The sequence below is a fragment of the Bradysia coprophila genome, unplaced genomic scaffold, assembly GCF_014529535.1.
Source record: "Bradysia coprophila strain Holo2 unplaced genomic scaffold, BU_Bcop_v1 contig_70, whole genome shotgun sequence".
NCBI lineage: Eukaryota > Metazoa > Arthropoda > Insecta > Diptera > Sciaridae > Bradysia > Bradysia coprophila.
The window spans coordinates 2,328,488-2,353,505 of record NW_023503941.1 but is presented as its reverse complement, the minus strand read 5'-3'; the positions used below and the strand labels follow the sequence as shown (position 1 = coordinate 2,353,505).

Below are 25,018 nucleotides of genomic sequence, written 5' to 3'. Positions count from 1 at the left end.
GGATGAAATTTGCTCGAGTTATATGTAAAATACACATAGGGCCCTAGTAGCGGCCTTAGTCCGAGGACCCAAATTTAATTTTTTTTCAACTACATTCTATTCGGCCTTTAATTACCTTCCAAATGAAACAAAAATTACGAAAAACGGATGAAATTTGCTCGAGTTATATGTAAAATACACATAGGGCCCTAGTAGCGGCCTTAGTCCGAGGACCCAAATTTAATTTTTTTTCAACTACATTCTATTCGGCCTTTGATTACCTTCCAAATGAAACAAAAATTACGAAAAACGGATGAAATTTGCTCGAGTTATATGTAAAATACACATAGGGCCCTAGTAGCGGCCTTAGTCCGAGGACCCAAATTTAATTTTTTTTTCAACTACATTCTATTCGGCCTTTGATTACCTTCCAAATGAAACAAAAATTACGAAAAACGGATGAAATTTGCTCGAGTTATATGTAAAGTACACATAGGGCCCTAGTATCGGCCTCAGTCCGAGGACCCAAATTTAATTTTTTTTTCAACAACTTTCTATTCGGCCTTTGATTACCTTCCAAATGACACAAAAATTACGAAAAACGAATGAAATTTACTCGAGTTCAATGTAAAATACACATAGGGCCCTAGTAGTGGCCTTAGTCCAAGGACCCAAATTTAATTTTTTTTCAACAACTTTCTATTCGGCGTTCGATTACCTTCCAAATGAAACAAAAATTACGAGTTCTATGTAAAATACACATAGGGCCCTAGTAGCTTTTCACTTCTAAGGCCCTAACTCACGGTCCACTCACCCGATTTAAAAAAAACTTTTTTTTCCTGGATTGGTATTGACAATACCTATCATTTGCCGTGTCATTTATATTTCCATCGTTTATTTTGCCATAAATATCACCAAAAGACCTTAAATCACTTAGGTGGCCCTAACTCACGAAGGGCCGACCCGAATATGCCCATCTTCGAACTTAGCCTCACTATTTCGACTATCTTTCAGGGAAAAAAAAATTTTTTGAAATCGGATTTGATTTACTCAAGATATCGACGTGACGGACAGACGGACAGACGGACAGACGGACCAAATTTTTATTGCGGATTCGTCATCTATGAACATAGGCAAACACTTTGCCCTTACCGTCTGCTTCGAATTCCATCAATTACACACGGCATCGTAATCCTATAAGCCCCTTCGTACTTCGTACGGGGCTAAAAATCTCCTAATTTTCCTAATTGTGCAACCACCATTATTCGAGTGGGCGGCCTGGTGGATAATTTCGTGTCCGACAACATATTTATTTACATAAACAAAAATAAAAATAATTTTTTTTTTCGCAAAATTTATTTTTAGATTTTATGGGACAATGCCAAATCCAATAAAATGTGGATCCGGTGTTTATAGAAATCAACCGGGTAGAATTGAAAATTATGTTCCAGGTCATTCGTCAGTGTCGGATAAAGAGAGAAAGGAAGTAAGTGGAAAAGAAAAATTTGAAACGAAAAATATTTATAGAAAAACATTCGAAATGATATCGTAGTTAGTAAGACGAAATACGGACGGTCATGTTGTTTTCTCCGTATACTCTCAGCCATTATACCTGACATTATCACTAGAGATAATTTGATCGGTCTGCGTGATTCTGAGTAGTTTAGGCATGGCAAATCATAAAGAACGTTGGCGTTCAAATGTGTTGGAAAAGAAATTCTGTTGATGGATCAAATCACTTCGGCGTTCTGTTGACGTTAGCACATTTGTAAGAACATCAGGTGTTGGACCGTTTTAAGTTAGTTAATAGTACACTACTGTCTTGCTGAGACATTTTTTGTTGAGGCGTGTGGGAAGGTTATATTTCGAGCCGAAGGCAACGAGTCGGTAATGTACTATTGCTGGATTACGGTGTAAATAATAGGGCGTATCGAATTTTTAGAATTTTAAGGGCCGCGATAGCCTGTGTGCGGAAAACGTAGATCATTGAAAACTAATTCCAGGCATATGGTTGATGGATCCGAAAGTGCCCGGGAAGAAGTCCCCCCGGACGACTTTAACTTTCGAATGGTCATAACTCGGAAAGTTGAGAGTATTTCTGAAAACAATGTTCTAGCAGTATGAGGAGCGTTAAAAACTCTACAAAACTGCCAAAGAAACCGATGGTCCAAAAGGTGCGTCTGTCGAGGTTTTCTAACATCGAAAGTTCGACATTTTGGTTTTTGACTTTTATTTCCTGAGAGACAAATTATTAACTTTAGCTTTTGGCATGAGGTTGTAGAGGAGGTCGAGTACTACCAGTACACTAGGCATTGTCCCGGTCGGCGATCCATCCGAAACCACTTTTTCAACATTTTTGAATGAACTTTTTAAGTGTACCCACGTCGCCCACGAAGCCAGTGCAGACACTGTAACCGGTGTTGCTGAGTCGAGGTAACCTTGGCCAGTAAGTGCACATAATATTCCATAACAGTAGCTGAACTCTTTTACAAAATATTTAAGAATTCGGTGTAGCACATTTTGTACTACAAAATCTGAGAAAGTGAAATTTGTGAGAAAAACAACAAATAATCGTTTTAATTAGTTATTTGACCCACGAACAGTAGTAAGAAGTCGATTTCGTTGCAAATACACATTTTTCGATATTTTTACAAAAGGTTGAACTTCGTGGTATACCGTGTCCATATAATGTGCTACATCGAGATCCCAAATATTTTGTAAAAAAGTTCAGCTACTGTTATGGAATATTATGTGCACTTACTGGCCAAGGTTACCTCGACTCAGCAACACCGGTTACATTGTCTGCACTGGCTTCGTGGGCGACGTGGGTACACTTAAAAAGTCCATTCAAAAATGTTGAAAAAGTGGTTTCGGATGGATCGCCGACCGGGACAATGCCTAGTGTACTGGTAGTACTCGACTTCCTCTACAACCTCATGCCAAAAGCTAAACTTAATAATTCGTCTCTCAGGAAATAAAAGTCAAAAACCAAAATGTCGAACTTTCGATGTTAGAAAACCTCGACAGACACACCTTTTGGACCATCGGTTTCTTTGGCAGTTTTGTAGAGTTTTTAACGCTCTACATCCTGCTAGAACATTGTTTTCAGAAATACTCTCAACTTTCCGAGTTATGACCATTTGAAAGGTTAACTCGTCCGGGGGGACTTCTTCCCGGGCACCTTCGGATCCATCAACCATATGCCTGGAATTAGTTTTCAATGATCTACGTTTTCCGCACACAGGCTATCGCGGCCCTTAAAATTCTAAAAATTCGATACGCCCTAGTAAATAACCACGTTTATATTACGAGTCAACCTGACAGGAAGATCCTTGTTAGATTCAGCCCGAACATGATTTGATTTGAATCAGGCTTTCTTATTTCAGGTTCAGGTCAACCGCACCTAAAATTTCAGGTCAACTTGAACCTGAAGGTGAGGTTTGTCAGGTTCAACCTGACCTTATTTCATTCAGATTTTCTCAGTTCAGAATCAGGTCAAGCCGGACCGGTATCGCGAGCATCTATTGGACATAAAAATCTCAAAGCAAACTGAGTTGTACTCAAGGAGTTTTCCATAAATCATTCCTATGAAAGCAACTCCCAGAAAAAAAGGGGAATTGCTCGACGCAATGCAAGTAACAGTTTAACGTCATGTTATCATGCAGGCAGATAACCCAAATCATCGTCTTCTTTATACCGGTTGAAATTTTCCATTCTCACAAACGTAATTTTCGTCCATTTTCTTCGTCCATTTTCTATGACTGCCAAGTTAATCACACATCTTGCACCATATTCATTAAGTCATTAAACTTTACATCCATCACAAAGCACAGTGGCTACATCATCACGGCGAGTTAATTACATTTAAATTTCCATTTCTAATCTCTTCTTGTGAAAGCTAACAAAAAGAAGCATTCAAAAAGGAAATGCGCCAATGATAATGTGTGTCGTGTGAAATCATTTCATTGAAATCGAACAAAATGTAGAGAAAAGTATGAAGTAACGTGACAAACAGTTCATTTCAACCCTCTGAAATTTCCTTTCTTTTCTCTCGGAAAGAACTGTACCTTTCCGAAGGGAGTTAAAGTAAATTCACATTTGAAGCCATGGCATGAAATAAATCACTTTCACACACCGCTCAGTCGAAGTAAACACGAATGTGAATAGGTTTGTTCCAAGGCCATATGAATTGTCAAATTTCATCCATAGAACCATAACCTCAATAATATCTCTGTGTAAATCGCGTAGGCGACGTTGCTCGATTTGTGTGAAATATCACGTAAGCGACGTTGCTGTGGATGAAATTGTCGTTGTTCGGGTTGTCAAAGTTCGTGTTTACAGTTACTTGGAACAAACCTATCATAGAGTCACTCATAGAGTTTAAGGTCAACACACACTAGCATCTAGTGTCAGTTGGGAATATGATATTTCTATTGTTAAACCGGTTTTAACTGATTTTAGCTGATTTAAACAATAGAAATATCGTATTCCTGATGACACTAAATGCTAATGTGTGATGGCCTTAGTTGTGAGACGTCTATAACTGTTGTCCATCTTCCTGTTATTTGATTCAGATTACAAATCGGAAATAATTTTCTTTTAATTTGTAGTGGTGGGATCAAGTTTTGGCTATTTTTGACGGGGTAGGATGTTACATGCAATGGGTTTTTTTTTATTTAAATTGAAAGTTGTTTCGGTGATTAATGTAATTAACAGCTTAAGCGAAGTCTGCTACAAAGTTGTCTCTTTCAATGGAGAAATCACAAAATATTTTGCGCCTACAAACCGAAACTCGAAAACCACATCCAGCCAGTCCAGCTTTAGAAACGTCTTCCTTCGTTGTTTCTTTAGTCTAGAAGTACAAGATTTTGATGATAGACCTTTTAAGTTGAAAAAAAGACTAGATGATCTGGAGGGATGAATTGACAGTTGACAGCTGTGATCGGTTCGCTTTTGGTCACTATCGTTCACTTCTCACTTTTATTCAACGAAAGTGAACACAATCAATGAAAAGCGAACCGATTGCAGCTGTCAGCTGTCAATTCATCCCTCCAGATCATCTAGTCTTTTTATCAACTTAAAAGGTCTATTGGTTGTTCTAATTAGATGTCAAATCTAGTACTTCAAAGTCTAAGAAACAGACGTGACTATGAGTGGCACATGTGGACTTTATTAAAAGAAGAAAGAAGTTTCTAATGAGCTAGACCTGTTATTTGTTGGTTAATTGATAATGCGATGAAGTTAATGATTCTAAGGTTGGAATACAAACATTTGTAGCAAATTTCGACCTAACTCAAGTTCATTTTAATTATTTAAAAAAAATATATTGAAGTGTCGTGTGTTGCTATAACCTTATATGACTTGCTGCACTAATAAGAGCTTTCATTTTTACATCTTGTTTACGTAACTTGTTACAAAAAAAATTGTCTTGACTCGTAAGGAGTTTAGCCAAGTCGGAGACTGCTGATTTGTTTATGTGTATGAGCTGCAGCAATTGAACTCCAGAGAAACGCTAAGTAGCTACCGACATTTCAAGTGGAGGATAAAACTGATTAAAAATGATAAAATTGAAGAAAAAAAAACATTTTTCGCGAATTATCCGATTGAGGTTTTGAATTTGGCGGACCAAGTGAACAACGAAAAACGTGTAGTCCCTGTAGTCCCCATAGATCTCTTCGTTTGGTGAAACTGATGACGGAAACGTGAGGAATGGTGGGGAAAAGTGTGCAAACTAATTGAAACCAACTTCACAATTTCACATAGTAATGAATAAGTGAGTGCGTCCAATTCTTTGAAATGAATGCAAATGAACTAAATACGGGGAATTCCCTTAGAAGCAAAGTTGGTTGTCATTAGTTTGCACACAAAACCGAACCGTCGATCGTCACGCCAGCGGTCATTTTAGTGATCTATACAAACACGACAACGACACGTGTGAACAATGAAAATGAACTGTCTCGCCTGATGAGCACGGATTAGAAAGTGCATTTGAATTACTGCTGAGTACTATGAGAGACGGTTACTTCAATTTTGTATACGCATTGGAATTAGTGAAGACACTTTGTCTTACATATTAGGGTTGAAATACGGAACTCGGAAATATAAACTGACAACGTCTTATCATCACCAGCCCATATCAAATGATTTCTTTATCTGATTGTAGTGTGACTATAGTGCTAGGGCCCACTGGATCAAAAACCCATATCAATTTACTTTTGTAGACCGCGGGGAAAAGACTGTATGACCTGAACTTTCAGGTCAAATGTTTTTTTTAAGAATCGTGACGTGACCTGCAAATTTTTGTCAGCACCTGAATGCTGACCTGACAGGTTGAACGTATTAGTATTTCAGGTAAAAAAGTTTGAAATCAGGTTCACGTCGGTCAGGTTTCAAGTAAAATTTAGTTGGACCAGACCTATTTCCGAACTTTTATAATATCGCATAGCAATCTACGAAATGATAATCCTTCCAGCGGCTCCGGACAATAATTGTGGATCTTGTTGTTAATAAATTATTGCATGTCTGACAGTTACAAGTAGATTAATAATTAGAAGAAGCGTAATATTGAACTCATTCAAAGCTCTCGTTCACTTTACATGACCTCACATCGCAAGTGCGCCAACTTTCACTGGAGAGCAGAATTTGCAACAGCTGATCTTTCATCAGCTGGTGCTCACACTGTTGTTTATATCACTAGTGCATTAGCTAGTTTATTCACAGACACAAACGTGTAAGTGAGTCAGGCGCCAAATGCACTACTATCATAAACAGTAACTTGAGCACCACCTGTTGCAAATTCGTCAATCTAACGAAATTTTAGGAGGGTATAGCGTGAACTTATGATTACTTTTTACCATGTTACCATTGAGCTGCACAAACTGCGGTCATGAGGTTATGTAAAGCGATCGATCGCGAAAATCTCTTCTCTCCAACAACCTCTAAGTTAATCCGAATTCAACAATTTAATTTTAGCGTACCGAGCACGAAAAGCTAGCAAGTCGAAGTTACACAGAGGGTTACCTGTCAAGGTTCGTTGAACAACGACAACTAGTTGCATTTTCTTTGCTCAATTTAATCATCGAAATTTCATTTTGGCAGAGCATTAAAGGACCAGGGTTACGAGAGTGACTCAACGCTTGTATTCCGCAAACGAGACACCGGCATACCATCACCACTCAGTCCCGTTGAACAGAAGCAGGCATATTTGAATTTACAAGCTGGAGGAGAGGCTCCACCGCAAGGGTTCCGCAAACAAGCTCCGGAAAAGCCGAAAGGTAAGAATTGGAATCCGTTAAAAATTTCTTTCGACATTGGGGTGTGAATTCTGCAATTAAAACTAATTTTATTGGCTTCACAAAATCAAATTTTTTTTTGTTTACCGAGGAGTTTCGCATCCGCTTCGATTCCACTCATTTCACTTAGTCTAATACGACTCGAATGTCTCGCGAGACTCCTCCCACTAAAGGTTTTGTCGGGGATTTTTTTGTTGTATTTTATTTTAACATTTTGACTACAGAAACATAACATCAAGGGCTTTAATTTTAACCAATTTGGTGCTGGGAAAACTACTTCAAGGTTTGTTGTGGATTTGTTTCATTCGAATCCAATTTGTTCAATAAAAACAAATGCTTCACCACCCAAAATTGCACGCTATTTTAATGTGTAGATGCACTCTTCACTTCCTACTTATATTTACGCTTCGATCATGTACAAAAACCACTGCAATCGTTAATTTGGACACTTTTTTTCTTGCTCTTTTTCAATCCAAATCATCCCCAACAGTTCATGATCGGATAGTTCTATCTCAATAGATCCATTCGTCAACGGAAAAGTCAAATTTTGCGCCAAATTTCAGTAAAATCTTAATCAAAACACTGACGAAACGTCAACAAAGACACAAAAACGTCAAACTGTCAGTTAAGCTGAATTCACCGTCGTCCGTTTTGCCTATGTTTAGCTTTCCGTTTACGTGACGTTTCTATTGTTTAGATGACTTTTGCATTGTTTTAAAACTGTCAAGAAAACGGACGACTGTGACGCCATCTTACGGCCAAAATATCGACGAGACGTCTGCAAAGGCACAAAAACGAAAAGAATGCAATGACATACAGCGCTGCTGTATTAACATGCAAATGTGAAGTATAGTTTCCACTTTAGCCTCCATTTACATGACAGTTGTAAAATAAAACAAAGGAACTGTCACGTAAACGGAGTAAAAAATTGAAACAAATTCAATTTCCACTCTGTTTGCGTGACAGTTCTTTTGTTCTATTTTACAACTGTCATGTAAACGAAGGCTAAACGGAGTGCTGTTTTTAAGTGGAAACTATACTTAAGGCTTGATTTCCAGTTACAAGAAAACCTCCGTTTAGGTAAACCACGCTTATTTTCTATTGTTTAAAAAGTAAACCGAGAGAAAGCGGAAGTGGAAATCAAGACTAAGAAGAAACAATAGTGTCCTTTCTGCGTCTTCATGCTACAACTTATCCCCTTCCTTACTGAGTTGAATATCCCTCATCGACTGTAACCGACGAGCACAATCCTTAACAACCACATTTTATCGTATGTTTTGCACATAAACACAGACACGCCGAGCAGATTACCGTTATGGCAGTTATACCACGTGTGTGATTTTTTACCAAATTTTATATTTTGAATTGCAACGATTTTACATCACACCGGTGAAAGGCTCATCAACGCATTGTATCGCAAAGAAACGTGTTTCATGCGCCATGTTTTCCGTTTTTTTCTAATTTCCAGACGATCACCACATTGAATATTTCCCGATTACATCAACGCTAACCAAAATTCGTGTCAATAACATTGACTCGATGATCAAACCTCACAAAGAGATCATTTGCTATCCCATAACAAACATAACCCGACCAATTGATCTGTTCGGTCCGTTTCCGAAATCCGTTCAAACATTTGTACCGGTCAATCCGCCCGCACCGCCGAACCGTAAATCGTCCAAACGGAACACGACTCTGCAAATATTTAGCGATATTCAATCCATGGCCAAGCAGAATTCCAAGAAACCAACATCAAGCGGACCGATCAACACCGGTACGATAACGTTGAGAAAAAGCCGTTTGGCGGGAAATTCAAACCGATCACGATCGACCGGTAGTGTTGTATCGACATTCTCGTTGAAAGAGGAAAAAAATGTTGCCAACGATTTTCGATCCACTCGTCGCCAATTTTGCCGGGTCAGTTCGGTGAGTCCAATACCGCAGGTGTCCAAGGCAGATGCACGTAGATCTGGTGCCAGTCCAATAGCTTTCGGCCGAAGCATATCGAAGGAACGCACTTTCGCCGAAGAGAAAAAGAAGTTGGAGCAAAGATTGCCGTTGTGTCGTAAATCATTTACTGCCAGTACCAGCATCCTGAGAAATCCCGATCTCAAGTCTCCCGATCAGATAAAAAAGGCCGTTCAAACTACCTTCAGAATGCCGGTTTCGACGGAAAAATACACCGCCTCGAAATCCACCAGAAAAGTATCCGCTGGCGGTACGGTTAAAACATCCGACTATTCATTTTCGTCGAATAAATCGCACAAAGGGTCGGCAAAGAATGACGAAAAGTCTCTGCGATTGACCGTTGCGATTTCGTCGAAAAGCAAGGAACCGTTGAAAACGGAAGCTCGGATCGGGGCACGTAGTCAAACTTCCATGGTAAAATCCAATATCACCCGAGGCTCGCGCAGTTGTGAAAGCAAATTTACCAGCAAGTCGAAGAATTCATCAAAATCAGTCTCGAATTTATCGTTGGCCAGAACCAGTTCCACCTACTCCATTGATTCGTGTAATTCGAAAAAGCGCAGCTACCACGGCAAATCGTTGAACGTCATTAAGTCCACGTCGAAGGAAACGGTTTTTCCGCTTACGATAAGTGGAAAAGGTCGCAAAAAGAAAGCCAATGCCAAGGAAAAGAACACCAATGAAGGTACGGATGAAATTGATAATCGAACGGTTGAAATGGTGTCATACAACTCGACAATGCGAGAAGATGAAAAGTCGCTGGACGAACACTATCATGATAACATTGACGAAGCAATTCGTTTCAACCGAACCGATACGTTTTTCCAAAACTTATTCCTTCGAGATGTTCCCTCTCCTCCTCCGTCCATTGTAAGTTGTGTGTCCAAAAATACCTCTGTCCAAGAGAAGGCAAGACTATGGGATACTGTGACCAGAAAAGCCGACACTAAGTCGAAACATCAAAGCGTTTATTTGACGAATAAGCGGGCAGTGTCCGGTTCAAAGTTCAAAACCATGGAACATGACCGCATTCGTCAATCACGAAGCTTAAGTCCGCAGAAGTTGTTCCGGCCAAAGTGTCTCTTCTACGATTCAGTCACTAAATACGACTCTTTCCATCAACTGTCCGATGAAGAGGAAGACTTTGGAAGCATGACACACAGTCGAACCACCGAACTGGTGCACAAATTCGAGGAACCGACCTCAAATGTCTTTCTAACCGAAGTCATTCGACCGAATTCGCCAGTTGTGATCCATGGACGGCAAAGTTTTGAGTATATGGCACGCAATGTGTCGCCTGTCCGAGATATTCGATCGCCCTCTTGTCGCAGGATACAACAAAGAAGAACAGAAAGTTTCAAGGCTAATAACCAGAAGACGGATCAGAAAAAAGTAGTTCGGGCTCGCAGTCTCGGTAGCAGTGATCGTTATCACTCATTGGACTCGCATGCATTGACCCGCAGCAATAGCATGCTGAATGCCAACAGCTACGAAAATCATGTCCCAATGTGTTCACATCAAAAATCCGAACGATTCAAAGAACTCAACAGATTCTACAACAATTTGGAACGCGTTGGACAGTTGGAACGAGCTACATCGTCAACGGACTTGCGTCCAATTCGCAAAGAAGGTGACCTTATCGATTTCGATGAATGGAAACAGGTGCGGGATCATGAGAAAGCTGAAAAGGAATTGAATCACCTGGTGGACAAGCTGCGACGTGACGAAAAAGAGAAAGATTTTTTGTTTCGTCCAAAGTATGTCGAAGACATGAAATGGAATGAACGACGCGACAGCGGTTTGAGAATCAAAGAGAAATCCGTCGAAGATTTGAAGGACATGTTCAAGGAAAGGCATTCGGAAGAGCGTCAAGACGAACTAAAGAAAGAAGAAAGCAATGCGTCTAAGGGCACCTACAAACCGTTGTGGCGTGGAAGTTCGGTTCTCGATCTGGCTTCCAACATGGTGGTGAAATATAATCCACCAGTTAAGACAAGCTCGTCGAAAATTCAGGCCGATGACACGAGAATCGGAATCAGCAAGAAGCTCATCAGCACGCTGACTCGAGATCAAATTGCAAAGATAAAGAATCAGTTGAGCGAAATTTACAACAACAATTTCAGCGGACCTTCACAATGCGAGAAGAATGTCGGAGCCGGTCCTGTTCCGGATAAATTCGTTATAAATGTTTCGTCCACCGATCAACCAAAAAATCGATCTTTAGTCGTGCGAAGCACTTCTCTTGTTCGCAAGGAAGAGCTGCTGGGACCAATCTTGAAACGTCATCAAGAGCGATTGACGGAAAACCTCCGTTCGGAGTCCATAAGTTCCATTCATGAACCGCGGGCCAGTCGTAGCGTTGAACGGTACGAAGATCTGGTCAAACGAGAACAGAAAGAGATCTCTGAGGCCGAAAAGAAGAGCATTTTCTTCAGCATTAGCAAAGAGATTCAGGACAAATTGCATGAACGACGCCAGAAATCAATGGCACCAATTTTTCTCGCCAAGGAAACGCGTGGAGCGATCGCTTCTGATATTGCGAGGAACACTTTGTCACAACCACAGAAAGGAGGCAATTTTTTAGACCAAAGTGAAACTGTGCGCAAAACATCAGCAGATCCGAAGGCAGACGGAAGCGCACAGGAAAGGACAGAACGAACTTTTCACGAAGCCAAGAATGAACTCGACGAGTCGAAGCAGTTGATCGACATAGAGAGCAACACCGAACAATTGCCTAAAAACACCGAACGGATTCTGGAGAAAATTCATTATTTCGAGAAGAAGAAAGATGAAGCGCCTGAAACTACCATCTATCACGCCCGGGAATATTCGTCTCCAGATGAAGAAGAAATCATGCGAATCATTGAGGAAAAAATGGCGAAAAAGAAAGCTGAACAGAGTCTGGTTCAGGGTAGAAGTTCTTCGGTGTCGGATTTTAAGGAATTATTTGGCGAAAGAGACCCTGGTCCAGCTAGGACACGTACACCATCACCAGCGAAAGGTAAATGTAGTGCCTCAACTGTAAAAGCGGTTTCGAATTCAACCAGTGTCGAAAGTGTTTTCCGTTCGAGGAGCGTATCACCTTACTACGAACAAAAGAACTACAAGACATACTACAACATTGTCCGCACCGGCGATGTACAGAAGATGAAAGATAAGTTCGAAAGCCTCACATTCAAACCGAGACGAAATTTTATCGAAATTCCGCCCAGACGATTCCAGAGTGATCCGGATCTGAACAAAATCAAACGAATAACCAGTCCGGATAAGATAACGGTAAAGACGCATGAGGCCGGAGATGTGTCTTGGATTACGCACAAGTTTGAAGTGAAAAATTCTGCCGCTCGGGGTCGAAGTCGCGTTCGACGTGTCATTTCACCGATACCGAAAGTGCCATTCAAGAAGGAAGATCGGTTCATGCCACACATCGACATCATTAGTAAAACGGCATCCCTCAAGCAAGAGATGAAAAAATCTCCAACTTCCAGCCAAGTCACCAATTTGTGGACCGGAGAGGTGCAGAAAATGCGAAGTAAATTTGAGTCACCCGATCGGTTATCGTTAATGGGTCAAATGTACACATCGTCTCCGGATATAAGCGAACTCAAGGACATTTCGAATTATCTAACTGGCCCATGGATCGCCCACAAATATCCAAATGCCAGAGACAATGCACGGTCACCAGTGTCGCCGGACAAAGGACCGATCAGTACGATTTGTAAGAAACGCGTTTCGAGTCGTCCGTGCTCTACGTCACCGCCACGATCGAAATCGGGCATTGCTTCAATTCTGAAACCGTTCTACGATATGTTTGCCAACCAGGACTACGATCCAATGAAACACCGTCCAATCAACCGATACGTTCCCGATAAACGGATCGACGCTGAGCTGTTGTGGCGCCGTTTGCAGAAGAACAACAACGGTGCAAAACCAACCGTTAAATTTGAAGGTTTTTCGATCGAATTTAAAACACTTTTAATTGCACCCTGGAGTGAACCACTGAATTTGTGAATTTTAAGATCACCGGCAATGCACACGAAATGTTTTTTTTTATTATTCTAGCGTCTCAACATGCGGCATAGTCGGAAACGTATTTTTTAGTCGGACCATGTGAAATGTCAATTTTTTTAAATTTTCTAATTTTCTCCAAAACTGTGCTATTGACCTATTACATCTACTGTTGCATGCTTTTCCTTTTTTTAGTGAACCTCATTGTTTAACCTTAGTTTGATTTTCAATTTTATTTCCATAATTTTCCCCATTTTTAATTTGTTTATGTCTTGCCTGTCTTTTATGTGTAGACACTGAAGTTGTTCCCCCACCACCTCCGATTAAAGGCGTGCCATTGAACTTAGATAACAGAGATCAAGGTAAGATTATTTGATTTTTTTTCCTTCTTTAATTTGAACACAAAACACCACCCGGTTGAAATAGTTACTTGCACATTAGTTTGTAGTATTTACATTAGAATACGATTAGTTATTAATAGGAATGAGCTGCATCCTTCAACTCTTTCTGTCTATAAACCTAAACAATATTAGTAAACATTCCTCGAGCGATATTCATACCAGTTTTGCATGCACTAGTCTAGTGAATCGTAAGTGGAATGCAAGTTTTAAGTCACTTCAGTAATGAACATGTTAACACATACGGATCTTGAGGTAATTCAACAACTTCCGTTGACTGGTTTAAAACAGTGTATGACGACGCTCGTTTGAACATTAATTTGTAGTCTACGAGCGTAGCTCCAATAAATTCGCATTCAGGTTGATAGCGAGTTAACTCTTTACTTTACACAGATGCTCTGTCCTCTGTGGCAGAACCTTTGTTCTTGTTTTGTTATTTTTTTCGCTTGACTATTTATTACACTATTTGCACCCGGTGGAACTTACAGTCAAAATTTCCATTGTGAAATAGTCATGATCCAGTGAGGAAAACAGCTGGTATGGGTTGTCTCGCTCTGTAACAGTACCATGTTTCGGAGCCAGAAGCAGAGAGTCACTTTAGATAACAGATTTCCTGCAGTAAAGGGAACGTGAGAAACAAAATTGATTTGGCGAGTATCAAAATTCAATTTGCCTTTAAGCCCGTCATAGGGAAAGGGACAGGACAGTTTCCCGAAAATGTATGTAAAATTTTATCACAAAAATTCACCGAAAAAATTCAAAGAAACTCACCTCTTATACTTTCCATTGTATTCGGGCATAGTCTCTTTAGGTCGCCAAGGCATATTTGAACACTAAAACACTTTTTACTCGATACAAAAACAAAAAGTTTTTTTTTTGTTTTGTCGCGACAAAAACACAGAAAATATTTCGACACAACAGTGACACTCCGCTATTATAAATACTAGATTGAATGTTTGCTGTGTTCACTTCGGCGGTAAAATATCTTCATTCAAAAAAGTGTCCAGCCAAAACCTTCTGTTGAACGAGCGCAAAATTCAGATCATCTTCATCCCTTGCTTCCAGTGCCGTTATGAGCGTATCATAGCTTTTGGGCAAACTATTTAGCAACATCGCGACGTTCCATGACTCTGAGATCTCTTCCTCGCCAATATCGACCAATCTTTGAAAGAAATCAGACATATGATTGATGTGCTCTTCAGCATTTCCGTTCTCGGACATTTTCAAATCGCAAATTTGCCGCACAATGTGAACCTTATTGCTGAGAGTCGATGTTTCATGATACTGGCGTAACGCTTCCCATGAGTCCCAAGCCGTAGTCTTTCGTCTAACTTTTTTCCATTCTGCCTTCTCGACTGCTGCTGGTGCTGCTAGTGCTTATGCCTCATTTGCTTCTCCTGCTGCATTGTCGACCACCGGAGCTTTCATGACTTTCTCCCACAGATTTTCTTTGATGAGAATCAGTTCCATTTTGTATTTCCAGATTGAATAATTTGAATTATTCAATTTCACAATTCTGGTTTCTTTCTCTGCCATTTCTCTTTAATTTGTAGATGCTGGGCCCATAACCTGTTAGCGATTGGAACCTAATTGGATTCTACAATATTAAAGTTTCAGGATAGACCAAACACAAAACGACTTTATTCGGTGGGATATGAATTAGAAGTGAACAAAATGATTTAGGCTAAGCTGATCGAAACTAGTAATTCAGTTTACTTCGTTAAAGTACCGTTGAGTGAATTGCTCATACTCAACATTTTTCAAATTAAAAACAATTGCCACATGACTCTAGCAGCCTAAGCTCATACTTTTGTGCGTGTACACCTCTGGCGAATCATAAACGAAAATGTGGTTCACTTTCATATGAAAATGAAATTGCGGCATCGTTTCATCTCCAAACATGCTCCAAACATGAGGGATGTGGTAGAGCTTACCAACAAAGCTGGTTCAATCCAACAAAGTACAAGAGTGTTGAGCAAAAATAAATGATGTACGAGCTTCATATGCTCACACAACTTTTTCTCTATCACGTCTAGCAGACTGGAAGCTTGCGAGCGAGGACCGTAAATCACACGAGGCTTTTTAGAGAACCCTATCGGATCAGCGCGTTTTGAAATAAACAAAACTCACGGTTTGCGGTCCCTTTATTATTACAAATTAAAAAATTTCTGGAAAAAATGTTCAGTCAAGAGACATGACCCACCCAAGTGGCGGGACCTAGTTCTTTAAGAAAATTTTTAGTTTTACAGAAAATCATTTCACTGAACTGAGAACGAGATTCCCCTTCCCCGATCTTGATGTAGGAATCTTGTATCCCAGATTCAAAGACTTTAAAAATCTGAGAAAAAATTTAAGATTTTTCGTGAAATCTTTGCGAAGTCCACGACCACGACCGTATACAATATCGCAGTGACAATCCGACTCTAAATGTTTGTTCTGCATCAATATTGTATTCAATCATTGTATTTAAAGTATTTTCGATATGCAGCACTCTACCGAATTACCATAAATCAAGCCACATGATGATAAATTTTACAAATTTAGCCATTGCATCATCGCATATGCTAAATATTTCGATTTTAAAATAGAAAGCGAAATTGAATAACGAAATTCACTTGACCTGAACGGTAATTATCAGTAAAATGAAGTAATGAGCGTTGCTGATGGACGATATTAAAAACGAAATTTGTCGTTTCCAACATTCAAATCGAATTACATAAAATATTAGACAGACCAGTCCACACACATACACATCCATCCACGAGTGTATAAATAGGGATTATGTTAAACGCGCGATTCATGGACATTCCTAAATCTAATTAATATTCATCGAAGCACCATGAACTTGACTTTGAATATGCCAGTCGGTGCATAGAGGTACATAATATTCACTGTTGTTGTTACGATTTCATTGTTAACACCATTTAAAAAGAGAAATATTTTTGTTTAACCGTTTGGTGTGTGGGGTCTCGATTCTGCAATCACATCATTATCATTTTGATGGATTACGTTTCCCACGACCACACAGACAGACAGATATGACACAAATTCAATTACTTAACATTTTTTATGGAAATGAAACCAATACAAAGATTGAAATGTGGAAGTAAGTGCTGCGGGGTATATGTTGAATGGAACGCTAAGAAAACGTGATGGGACAGCCGGAAATATTTAATTTCGAATTTTATTTTTCATTGAGTTAGCATTTAGCCCATCACACTAAGTCATACTAACGTTTAAAGATTGGTATTTTTGTGTACGACGTTGAACTATTGTGCAAAATTCAAATTAGGCGCCAAAGCTTTAAGCTTAACAAACCGTTTAATTCAACTACTCATTGCTAGCCTATATTTCAGAGTCAAACGCTTCAGGTTGCGCAGACTTCTATTTTTTCTTTGCAGTAGTTACACAGAATCCTTGAAACAGCGGAGCTCTAGTCTAAATATTTGAATTGATTGTCAGTACAATAAGACTAAAGAAACGTTTTAAAGGTAGCAGGCATGAGCGCCGACGGAGAAACCTCGGCGGCGGCTAGCCGAAAAAAATTTCTCGGCGGCGGCGAAAAAGTCGGCTTGAGCCGGCTTAAAACGGCTCGGCTGGAGGTTTCTTTTAACTTTTTTCAAAATAAAAACGTTTCGATAAATTCATGGAAAATGAACTAGTAAGCATGAAAATGAAATTGTACGGAAAGCGAAAATGTAGGTAGATTAGGCTGTTCAAAGTGCAAGTGGAACTGGTCTTGTTACAAGCAAGTCTCTAAGTCTAAGGTTCACTAACGCGTCAAGTTTTATTGCCTCAAAACTTGAACTAAATGGAAAATCATGCTCCAGTACACTCATTTAACTCATTAAGAAAATGGTTTTCGATAAGAAATCGAAAGCTCACGAAAATCAAGTAAAAATTGAAAAGAAAAAAAAATCGAGAAAATTCGCAAAGATCGATAAAGTTTCCTCAAATTTGTGAATTAACTGATTGAGCGCCTTCGGCTCGTTCCGCAAAGGTCATACTTGCCAAAACAACAAACTTAGAAGCGAGGACGTAATATACCATTCTGGAAAATTCATGAAAATTCAAGAAAATTTTCAAAATTTTCTTAATTTTGTAAAAAAAAATTCAAAAAGTACTTGAGCTGCTTAGGATCAACAGGAATCTCGGTTTTCAAAACTATTTCACCCATTCACCTTTCGAAATTTTTATTTCATTTTCCAGCCGTTTCAACCCTGTTTTTGGCACCGGCTCGGCTGCGGCTTGCTCAAAAATGGCCGGCGGCGGCTTGATCGGCGGCTTATTTTCGGCGGCGCTCATGCCTAAAAGGTAGGCCCTGACATTGGTCTTGCATGCCAGTAATCTGCATAACTCCCAACATAACCTTGGCCTCGACTTTTGTTCGTTATAGTTGCAGAAGGTTATCTCTCTTCCACTCACACTTTCACAAGTTTGAAATATGCACAAGACGATATGCCTTACGTGATATCCTTCCACCAAAATGATCCGGACTCGACTACCGTGTCAGACAATTCCACGTGGAACTTTTCAAGCGATTGTATCGCATTGGTAACGTCCTAACGTTGCGTAGTTGCAAATTGTGTTCGGTGGCAGTGGCTGGTCGTTACTAAATGACGTATATGACGTCCGAAAACGATGTATCTGTGTGCATATGTCAAGCCTACATTTAGACGAGATATCAATCAATCAGAGAGTATTTGCATACTTTGAGGCGTGCTTAGTTACCGGCCGCAAGAACTGAGAGCTCTAAAGAAACAAACAAATCAGGGACACTGCATGTATAGCTTGTCGTTGGATTGTTTACAATAAATGGTTCATGGGTTGGTGGAACAGTCGCCTATTATGAAATTATCTTTTTCTCAAAACGTTTTCAGTACATTCTGCTTCTCAAGCAACGTCTTTACGCTGCGTAAAAATCAAATTCTGCTGAAGTAGATGATTGCAAGCCAAACGAAAAAAAAATGCTTTTCTCGAAACACCCGTAGTTGAAAGATCTACGCTCTAGACAACCTATCGTATCTAATACACCAAACTCTCAGTTGTAAATTGTATCTCAGTTGTTGCTGTTTTTTTCCCATCTAAATATCGTGTTTCAGTGGTAAACAACGAATCGATCGGTTCAAGTGTGTGTATAAATATTGGGAAAAAGAAGCAACGTGCCAACGCTGAAGCTCATTATATAGCATCGGTACAATATTGGATATGTTACCATTTTATTGATAAAACAATTTTAGCATTTTTGAAATATGTTTATCGTACGTGAACGACGACGGTATATTCCGTGTGTCGTCGTCGGTGTTGTACTGTGACATTCAAGAACAAATTGTTTTCTTTTCTCGTTAACATCTCTGGCATGTGAACATTGTGGACCAACAGAAAATTGAAATTTATGGTCACCTCGTAAGCAATAAGCGTAACTACGCGGGGTTACATTTACGTCATTTTCGTTGAATATATTAAATCGGTTACGGAATAACTCACGCTCACGGTCAGCAGATAGTTTAAACGTGAAAACATTGATAACAAATGTGAAGTTCCATTCGCCCACAAGGCAATCAAAATTGAAAATCCATAATGAACGACACAACGTTCAACGATTACATTCTCATCAAGGCCAATCCCTACATCATATCCGATTATGATGATAGGCAATTCGTCTACGGTTGTAATTCACCGACAGAACAGCACTCCAATCAAAATACACTTCATGATTCCATTGAATCGAATGATTCGTGCGGACATTCGGTGACAACGAGTGAATTGTTCAATTTGCAACGGCCGAGACATTCGGATAAAATTGATATTGTTCCAGCTGCTGTTTATGGACCGCTACCGTTCAGTTAGTATATAATTGCTTTTGTAAATTGATTGATTGATGGGCCAGCGTTTCGATTTCTCGGATTTTATGTGCTTCGTGCAACTCTCTGGTTGAAAAGAAAATTCCTCCCCCTGAGATTTGAATTGGATTTGCTAGGCACAGAAGACTTTTCTCTCTAGCAAACGCGGCAACTATATATAACCGAACATTTCCGTTTCTACCCTTTGGTTTATATCACCACAAAACATATTTTATCATATTCTCGCTTCAAATACGAGCAAAACGAGCTATCACTCGACTATGTAGGTTTAAAATTGCCGGAGATACATCGTTTTGGAATTGGTCACTTTTCATACAAAATACACCAAATTGACTTTTCCCAAACAATCAAAATCTTTCAACTTACTCTGTATGTTTCTATCTGTCTATCTATCTATCGACGGTCGATCTCGAAAAGTAGTCAGCCAATCTCCATGAATTTTTGCAGGAACCTCAGGGTGGGCATAAAAATGAAAATGTGATACGCCATTACCCCAGGAAAAACCAGAATTTTGTTTTATTGGCCTCGAAGTGGTTTCTGAGTGTGGTTCTCGAGGGTCGGGAACGCGTTTTCGGCTGTAGCTTCGCAGTATTGAAACCTACAGAGGCGTGCGACCCATCAAATGAAAGGTATTCGTAACACGATTCGAACAAAAAAATTATTTAAAAAATCGGGTCAGATTCGTTTGAGCTAGAGTGATTAGAGTGACCAAATTTTGAGCTACTCGCGCGTAGGATGAAAGGACTAATATTTTTTGGGGTTATGAAAGATAGAGAGTTACTTTTTTCGGCAAAGTCTCAGAGTTTTACGAGTAGAACAGAGGGGCATATGTGAAAAATGTCGAAAGTTGGAAATGGGTGGGTCAATTGGGGTTTTGGAGATATTTTTTGAATGGTGGCAGATAGATAATTTTTGAATTTCGTCAAATTTTCGATTTTCGTCAAATTTTCGAATTTCGTCAAATTTTCGATTTTCGTCAAATTTTCGAATTTCGTCAAATTTTTGATTTTCGTCAAATTTTCGAATTTCGTTAAATTTTCGATTTTCGTCAACGATTTTCGTCAAATTTTCGAATTTCGTCAGATTTTTGATTTTCGTCAAATTTTCGATTTTCGTCAAATTTTCGATTTTCGTCAAATTTTCGAATTTCGTCAAATTTTCGAATTTCGACAAATATTCGATTTTCGTTAAATTTTCGAATTTCTGTTATAAACTGTTATAAAAAGCAGTGTTCTAAAACTTCTAAAACGACTGATATCCCAAAAATCTCTTCGAGAAAAGTGTGACGCAGTCTTTGAAATACAATTTCTAAAATGAATGATATCGCTAAAGTTGACGCTTTCAGCTTCGTTACGCAAAAATTAAATTTTACACCCAGTTCAAACAAGCTGGCTTAGTTTTTCTCATCATCTGCCAAATAATTTTTACCAAAAAAAATTTGACTGGAAACAACCAAAATTTTACCAAAAAAATCTGCGTCGCATGTGGCAGATAAATTTTCTTGCTGGTCTGTTCCTGAACATCTGCCACTTTGCGACGCAGATTTTTTTGGTAAAATTTTGGTTGTTTCCAGTCAAATTTTTTTTTGGTAAAAATTATTTGGCAGATGATGAGAAAAACTAAGCCAGCTTGTTTGAACTAAAATTGGGTGTAAAATTTAATTTTTGCGTAACGAAGCTGAAAGCGTCAACTCTAGCGATATCATTCATTTTAGAAATTGTACTTCAAAGACTGCGTCACACTTCTCTCGAATAGATTTTTGTTGGGTTTATAGTAGATAACAGCAGAGACCATGCGAACGGCCGAATAAAGTAATCGGAAAGTTTGCGGGCTCGAGCGAAGCGAGGTCCATAATCGGCCATTTACATGGTGCTGTAATCTACTATTAAAAACGACAGGCGTACCACGATGCAATCTTTAATTCTGTTCTTTAATTCGCGTCTCAACACGTTGTCTTTGATGTGCTCTTTTTTTTGCTTAACCAGCGGTGTTTTTCCATGCTTGTCGATGTAAACCTTTTTCTTGAAATTCTATCTGTTTGTTCACTGTTTGTCCGGATATACTTCTCCGAATAGTTAATGCAAACAAACAATCCAACACCAAAACCAAATGTTTGTTACAATTGCGAGAATCTTTAAAGCGCTAAAAAAACAATGCGACACACCCTTAAAGATATTGAGAACTTTCGATGTCGACTAATTTCACACCATTCACATTCCAGCTACGTAACACCTTTAGTGCAACTGAAATTTCTTTTTCAAAAGTTTGTTTTTTCGGGAATCGTTAGGTAGTCTCATTTTTCGATGAAAAAAAAATCAAATCGAAATCTGTTGTACCAAATGTTAGTCTGAGCTTTTAAACACTTCGATCCGTGCAACGTAAACATTTCGCCTAAATATTTGTAAAGCACGTAACGTTTAATGAGTTCAATATGATGCGACCTTTTCCCATCTCTCAATCAAACCCATGTAGAGATGGTGTCTGTGTATGTGCGTGCATAATAAAACACTCTGCGTGTAATATTGAACCATTGAACGATTGCTTGCATAATATGTTCAACATTAATGAGTTCTATTGTTGATCGATTCAGTTCAACGTATCAACGTACCATCGAGGAAAAAAAGTGTGGCTTTGTTATGATAATATGACAACTTTCCATCAAGCGTTTCTCTCTCACATTTTTTGTTGCTGTAGTGCAATGGAATAACTCATTTCAAATCGACGAGATGAAAATAAAATGTGAACCTGCTGCATGAACCATTGCCATCGACGTTAATTGCTGGTGAATGACAATCTCCATTTTTTTGTGCAATCCGTTTTTTTTGTCGTTTCGTACTTTCAGTCGATAGTCGACAGTAAACATTGGATTTAATTTTATCGGAGAGTTTAGAATTAGCGAACTCATTTCATTTCATTTATTTCAGTTTAAATGCGATTATAAATACAAAAAACATCTGCGTAGCTCTCCGTTCGTTGCATTTTATGTAATGGGACCCACTGTACTCAGTTAACTGCTGTAAGCAAAATGCATTCTGTGAGGTTAGTTGCCACAAGATTCTTGTTCAAATTTGATGCTATTTTCGCTAATTGAAGTGATTGCATTGAGGACTGGCACACAATCTATCACTTCGTTCATTTTAACGTGCACTTTGGTATGTAGGATCAAATTAACCGTTAACAATGACAGGGAAAGGTTTGTGGGAATCAAGTCTCTTCTTCTTCTTTTTCAGCCTGTTTCTATCCACTGCTGGATGTGGGCCTCTCCAACTTCTTTCCATTTCGTACGATCCATTGCCATTTGCTGCCAGTTTGTACCTGCAATATTCTTAATTCCGTTTGTCCATCTCTCTGGTGGTCTACCTACAGCTCGTCTTTTATATGGTCGCCAGTTCATGATCTTTTTGGTCCAACGTTCGTCTGCCCTTCTTGCAATATGTCCCGCCCAGCTCCATTTCAGAGATGCTATTCTTTCCATGACATCAACGACCCTGGTTTGTTGTCGAATCCATTGATTCGTCATTCTGTCTCTGAGTGTTATTCCAAGCATACTCCGTTCCATGGCTCTTTGTGTCACTCTCAATTTATCTTCGGATGCTTTCGTTGAAGTTAACGTTTCCGCTCCATAAGTGAGCACTGGAAGGACACAAGTGTCGAACACTTTGCGTTTCAGACTGTTATTCATTTTGCTTTTGAAAATTAGTCTGAGTTTTCCGAACGCTGCCCATGCAAGGACCAATCCTACGTCTTATTTCTGCAGTCTGGTTGTCCAGACCTAACTTCAGTTTATGTCCTAGATATACGTAGCTGTCGACTCGTTCAATGACAGTGTCACCAATTTTGATTTCTCTATCGCCCCCGATGTTGGTCATGACTTTTGTTTGCGATAAGTTCATCTTGAGGCCAAGTTTGCTTGCCTCTTCACTTAACTGTTGTAGCATAAGCTGAGCCTGACCTAGATTCGCTGCTATCGGTACAATGTCATCAGCGAAGCGGAGATTGCTCAGGTACTCTCCATTTATCTTTATTCCCATTTTACTCCAGTTTAACTTCCTAAAAACACTCTGCAGAATCGCCGTGAATAATTTCGGTGAAATGGTGTTACCCTGCCTTACACCTCGGCCGATTCTGAATTTGCTCTTATGAAGTTTCTGTACATTCGTCTAATGCGTCCAATATCGACCATGTTTCCACTGAATCGAAAGCTTTTTCGAAGTCGATGAATGAATAGCAAGTCTCTTGATCATGAATAATTAAAAGGAAAGAAAAGTTCGTTTCAAGTACGGTTTCCACTCAACAAAAAGTACTGAGTGTTTGAGCCGTGAGAGATCAAGCGGTCAGACTCAGGAAAGATTGAAAAAAATAAATTTTTGTCTCTCACACGGAGTACTTTTTCGGTAAATGGACATCAACCTTCAACGGGACGTAGGACATGTAGAACAATAAAATTGCGTCTCCCAAAGGAGCGTTGAAACATTTCATAAATCAATACCCGAGTCATAATCGCCGTGTAAATATTTTAGCGTATCTCACGGTTGCATCGAATATTTATTCCAATTCAATCTTGAGCATGGATTTGCAGTGTATATAGCGTCGATACGTGCACTTGACTCTATTTTCTGCAAAGAGAATTGGAAAACTAAAATCGATGCCGCACGGAAGTGTGTCATATTTTGCAACTGAAAATGCACTTGCCTTGAAACATTTTACTTTATCGATACAACGAACGAGTTGCTTGTGCAAACATTCTGACACAATCGCGTTTTTCAATTTCGTTTTCTGATTTTTCTTTCTGTACATTTTGCTCATTTCTGATTTTGTTTTTGTTTTTTGTTCTTTAAATTGATAATGTTGCGGTCTCTCACCGTTATCTCGGTGTATCATTATCAAAAAGAACAACAACATGAATCCAGCGGTCGGATGTTACGTACTATGTGCATTGATATTTCCAATTCTTTTTTCATTCATTTTCTCTTTGACTATTCACTGTACATATGTGTATACTCAATTAAATATCGCCTGAAGGTGTGCTATGCTTGGTCATTATCTCAATTTTAAATTAAACATTCGTTGTATGTACCCAACGAAGAAACAATTTTTTTTATAATTGCTCGTTGGTGTTTAGCGTACACAATCGGAAAAAGAAAGAGTTTGAACGAAAAAAATCCGCTAATCACATCCTCAATGGGATTTAAATGTTTCCTCACTTGACGAAATGAAAGCTGAACTAAAAAAAAAATGAGCAAAGCGTTCGTTGTTGAAGAGCTTTAAGTTAAAGCCTTCTTTAACCGCTTCAAACCTTAGAGTAATTATACCTAGAGAGGTAATTTGTACGACGAAATGTGGTCCCAACATCAGTTTGTATAAGATAATAAGATACACATTTCGTATAATTTTACACCAATACGTTGACGCTATTTCGCTTTTGATAGTTCAATTTGCCCTCTTAATTAATCATTATTTCATGTTGGGACCACATATTTTACATAATTTTGTTCGAAATTTCCTCTCT

The 25,018-nt window shown here is 39.1% G+C and overlaps 1 protein-coding gene across 6 annotated transcripts in view; it reads left to right on the top strand.

The window, feature by feature from the left end:
• The window catches only part of LOC119083642 (sorbin and SH3 domain-containing protein 1), an 84,774-nt gene that overhangs the window by 43,463 nt on the left and 16,293 nt on the right, over positions 1-25,018 (top strand). For 4 of the 6 annotated variants that reach the window (XM_037193386.1, XM_037193383.1, XM_037193387.1 and 1 more), the window contains 6 exons: positions 1,345-1,465; positions 4,590-4,622; positions 6,952-7,007; positions 7,078-7,253; positions 8,740-13,188; positions 13,541-13,609. In XM_037193386.1, the coding sequence (XP_037049281.1) occupies positions 1,345-1,465; positions 4,590-4,622; positions 6,952-7,007; positions 7,078-7,253; positions 8,740-13,188; positions 13,541-13,609 (4,904 nt within the window). Of the gene's footprint in view, positions 1-1,344; positions 1,466-4,589; positions 4,623-6,951; positions 7,008-7,077; positions 7,254-8,739; positions 13,189-13,540; positions 13,610-18,618; positions 19,491-25,018 lie in introns of those variants that run through there. The other 2 variants (XM_037193385.1, XM_037193388.1) reach the window with 2 other exon arrangements.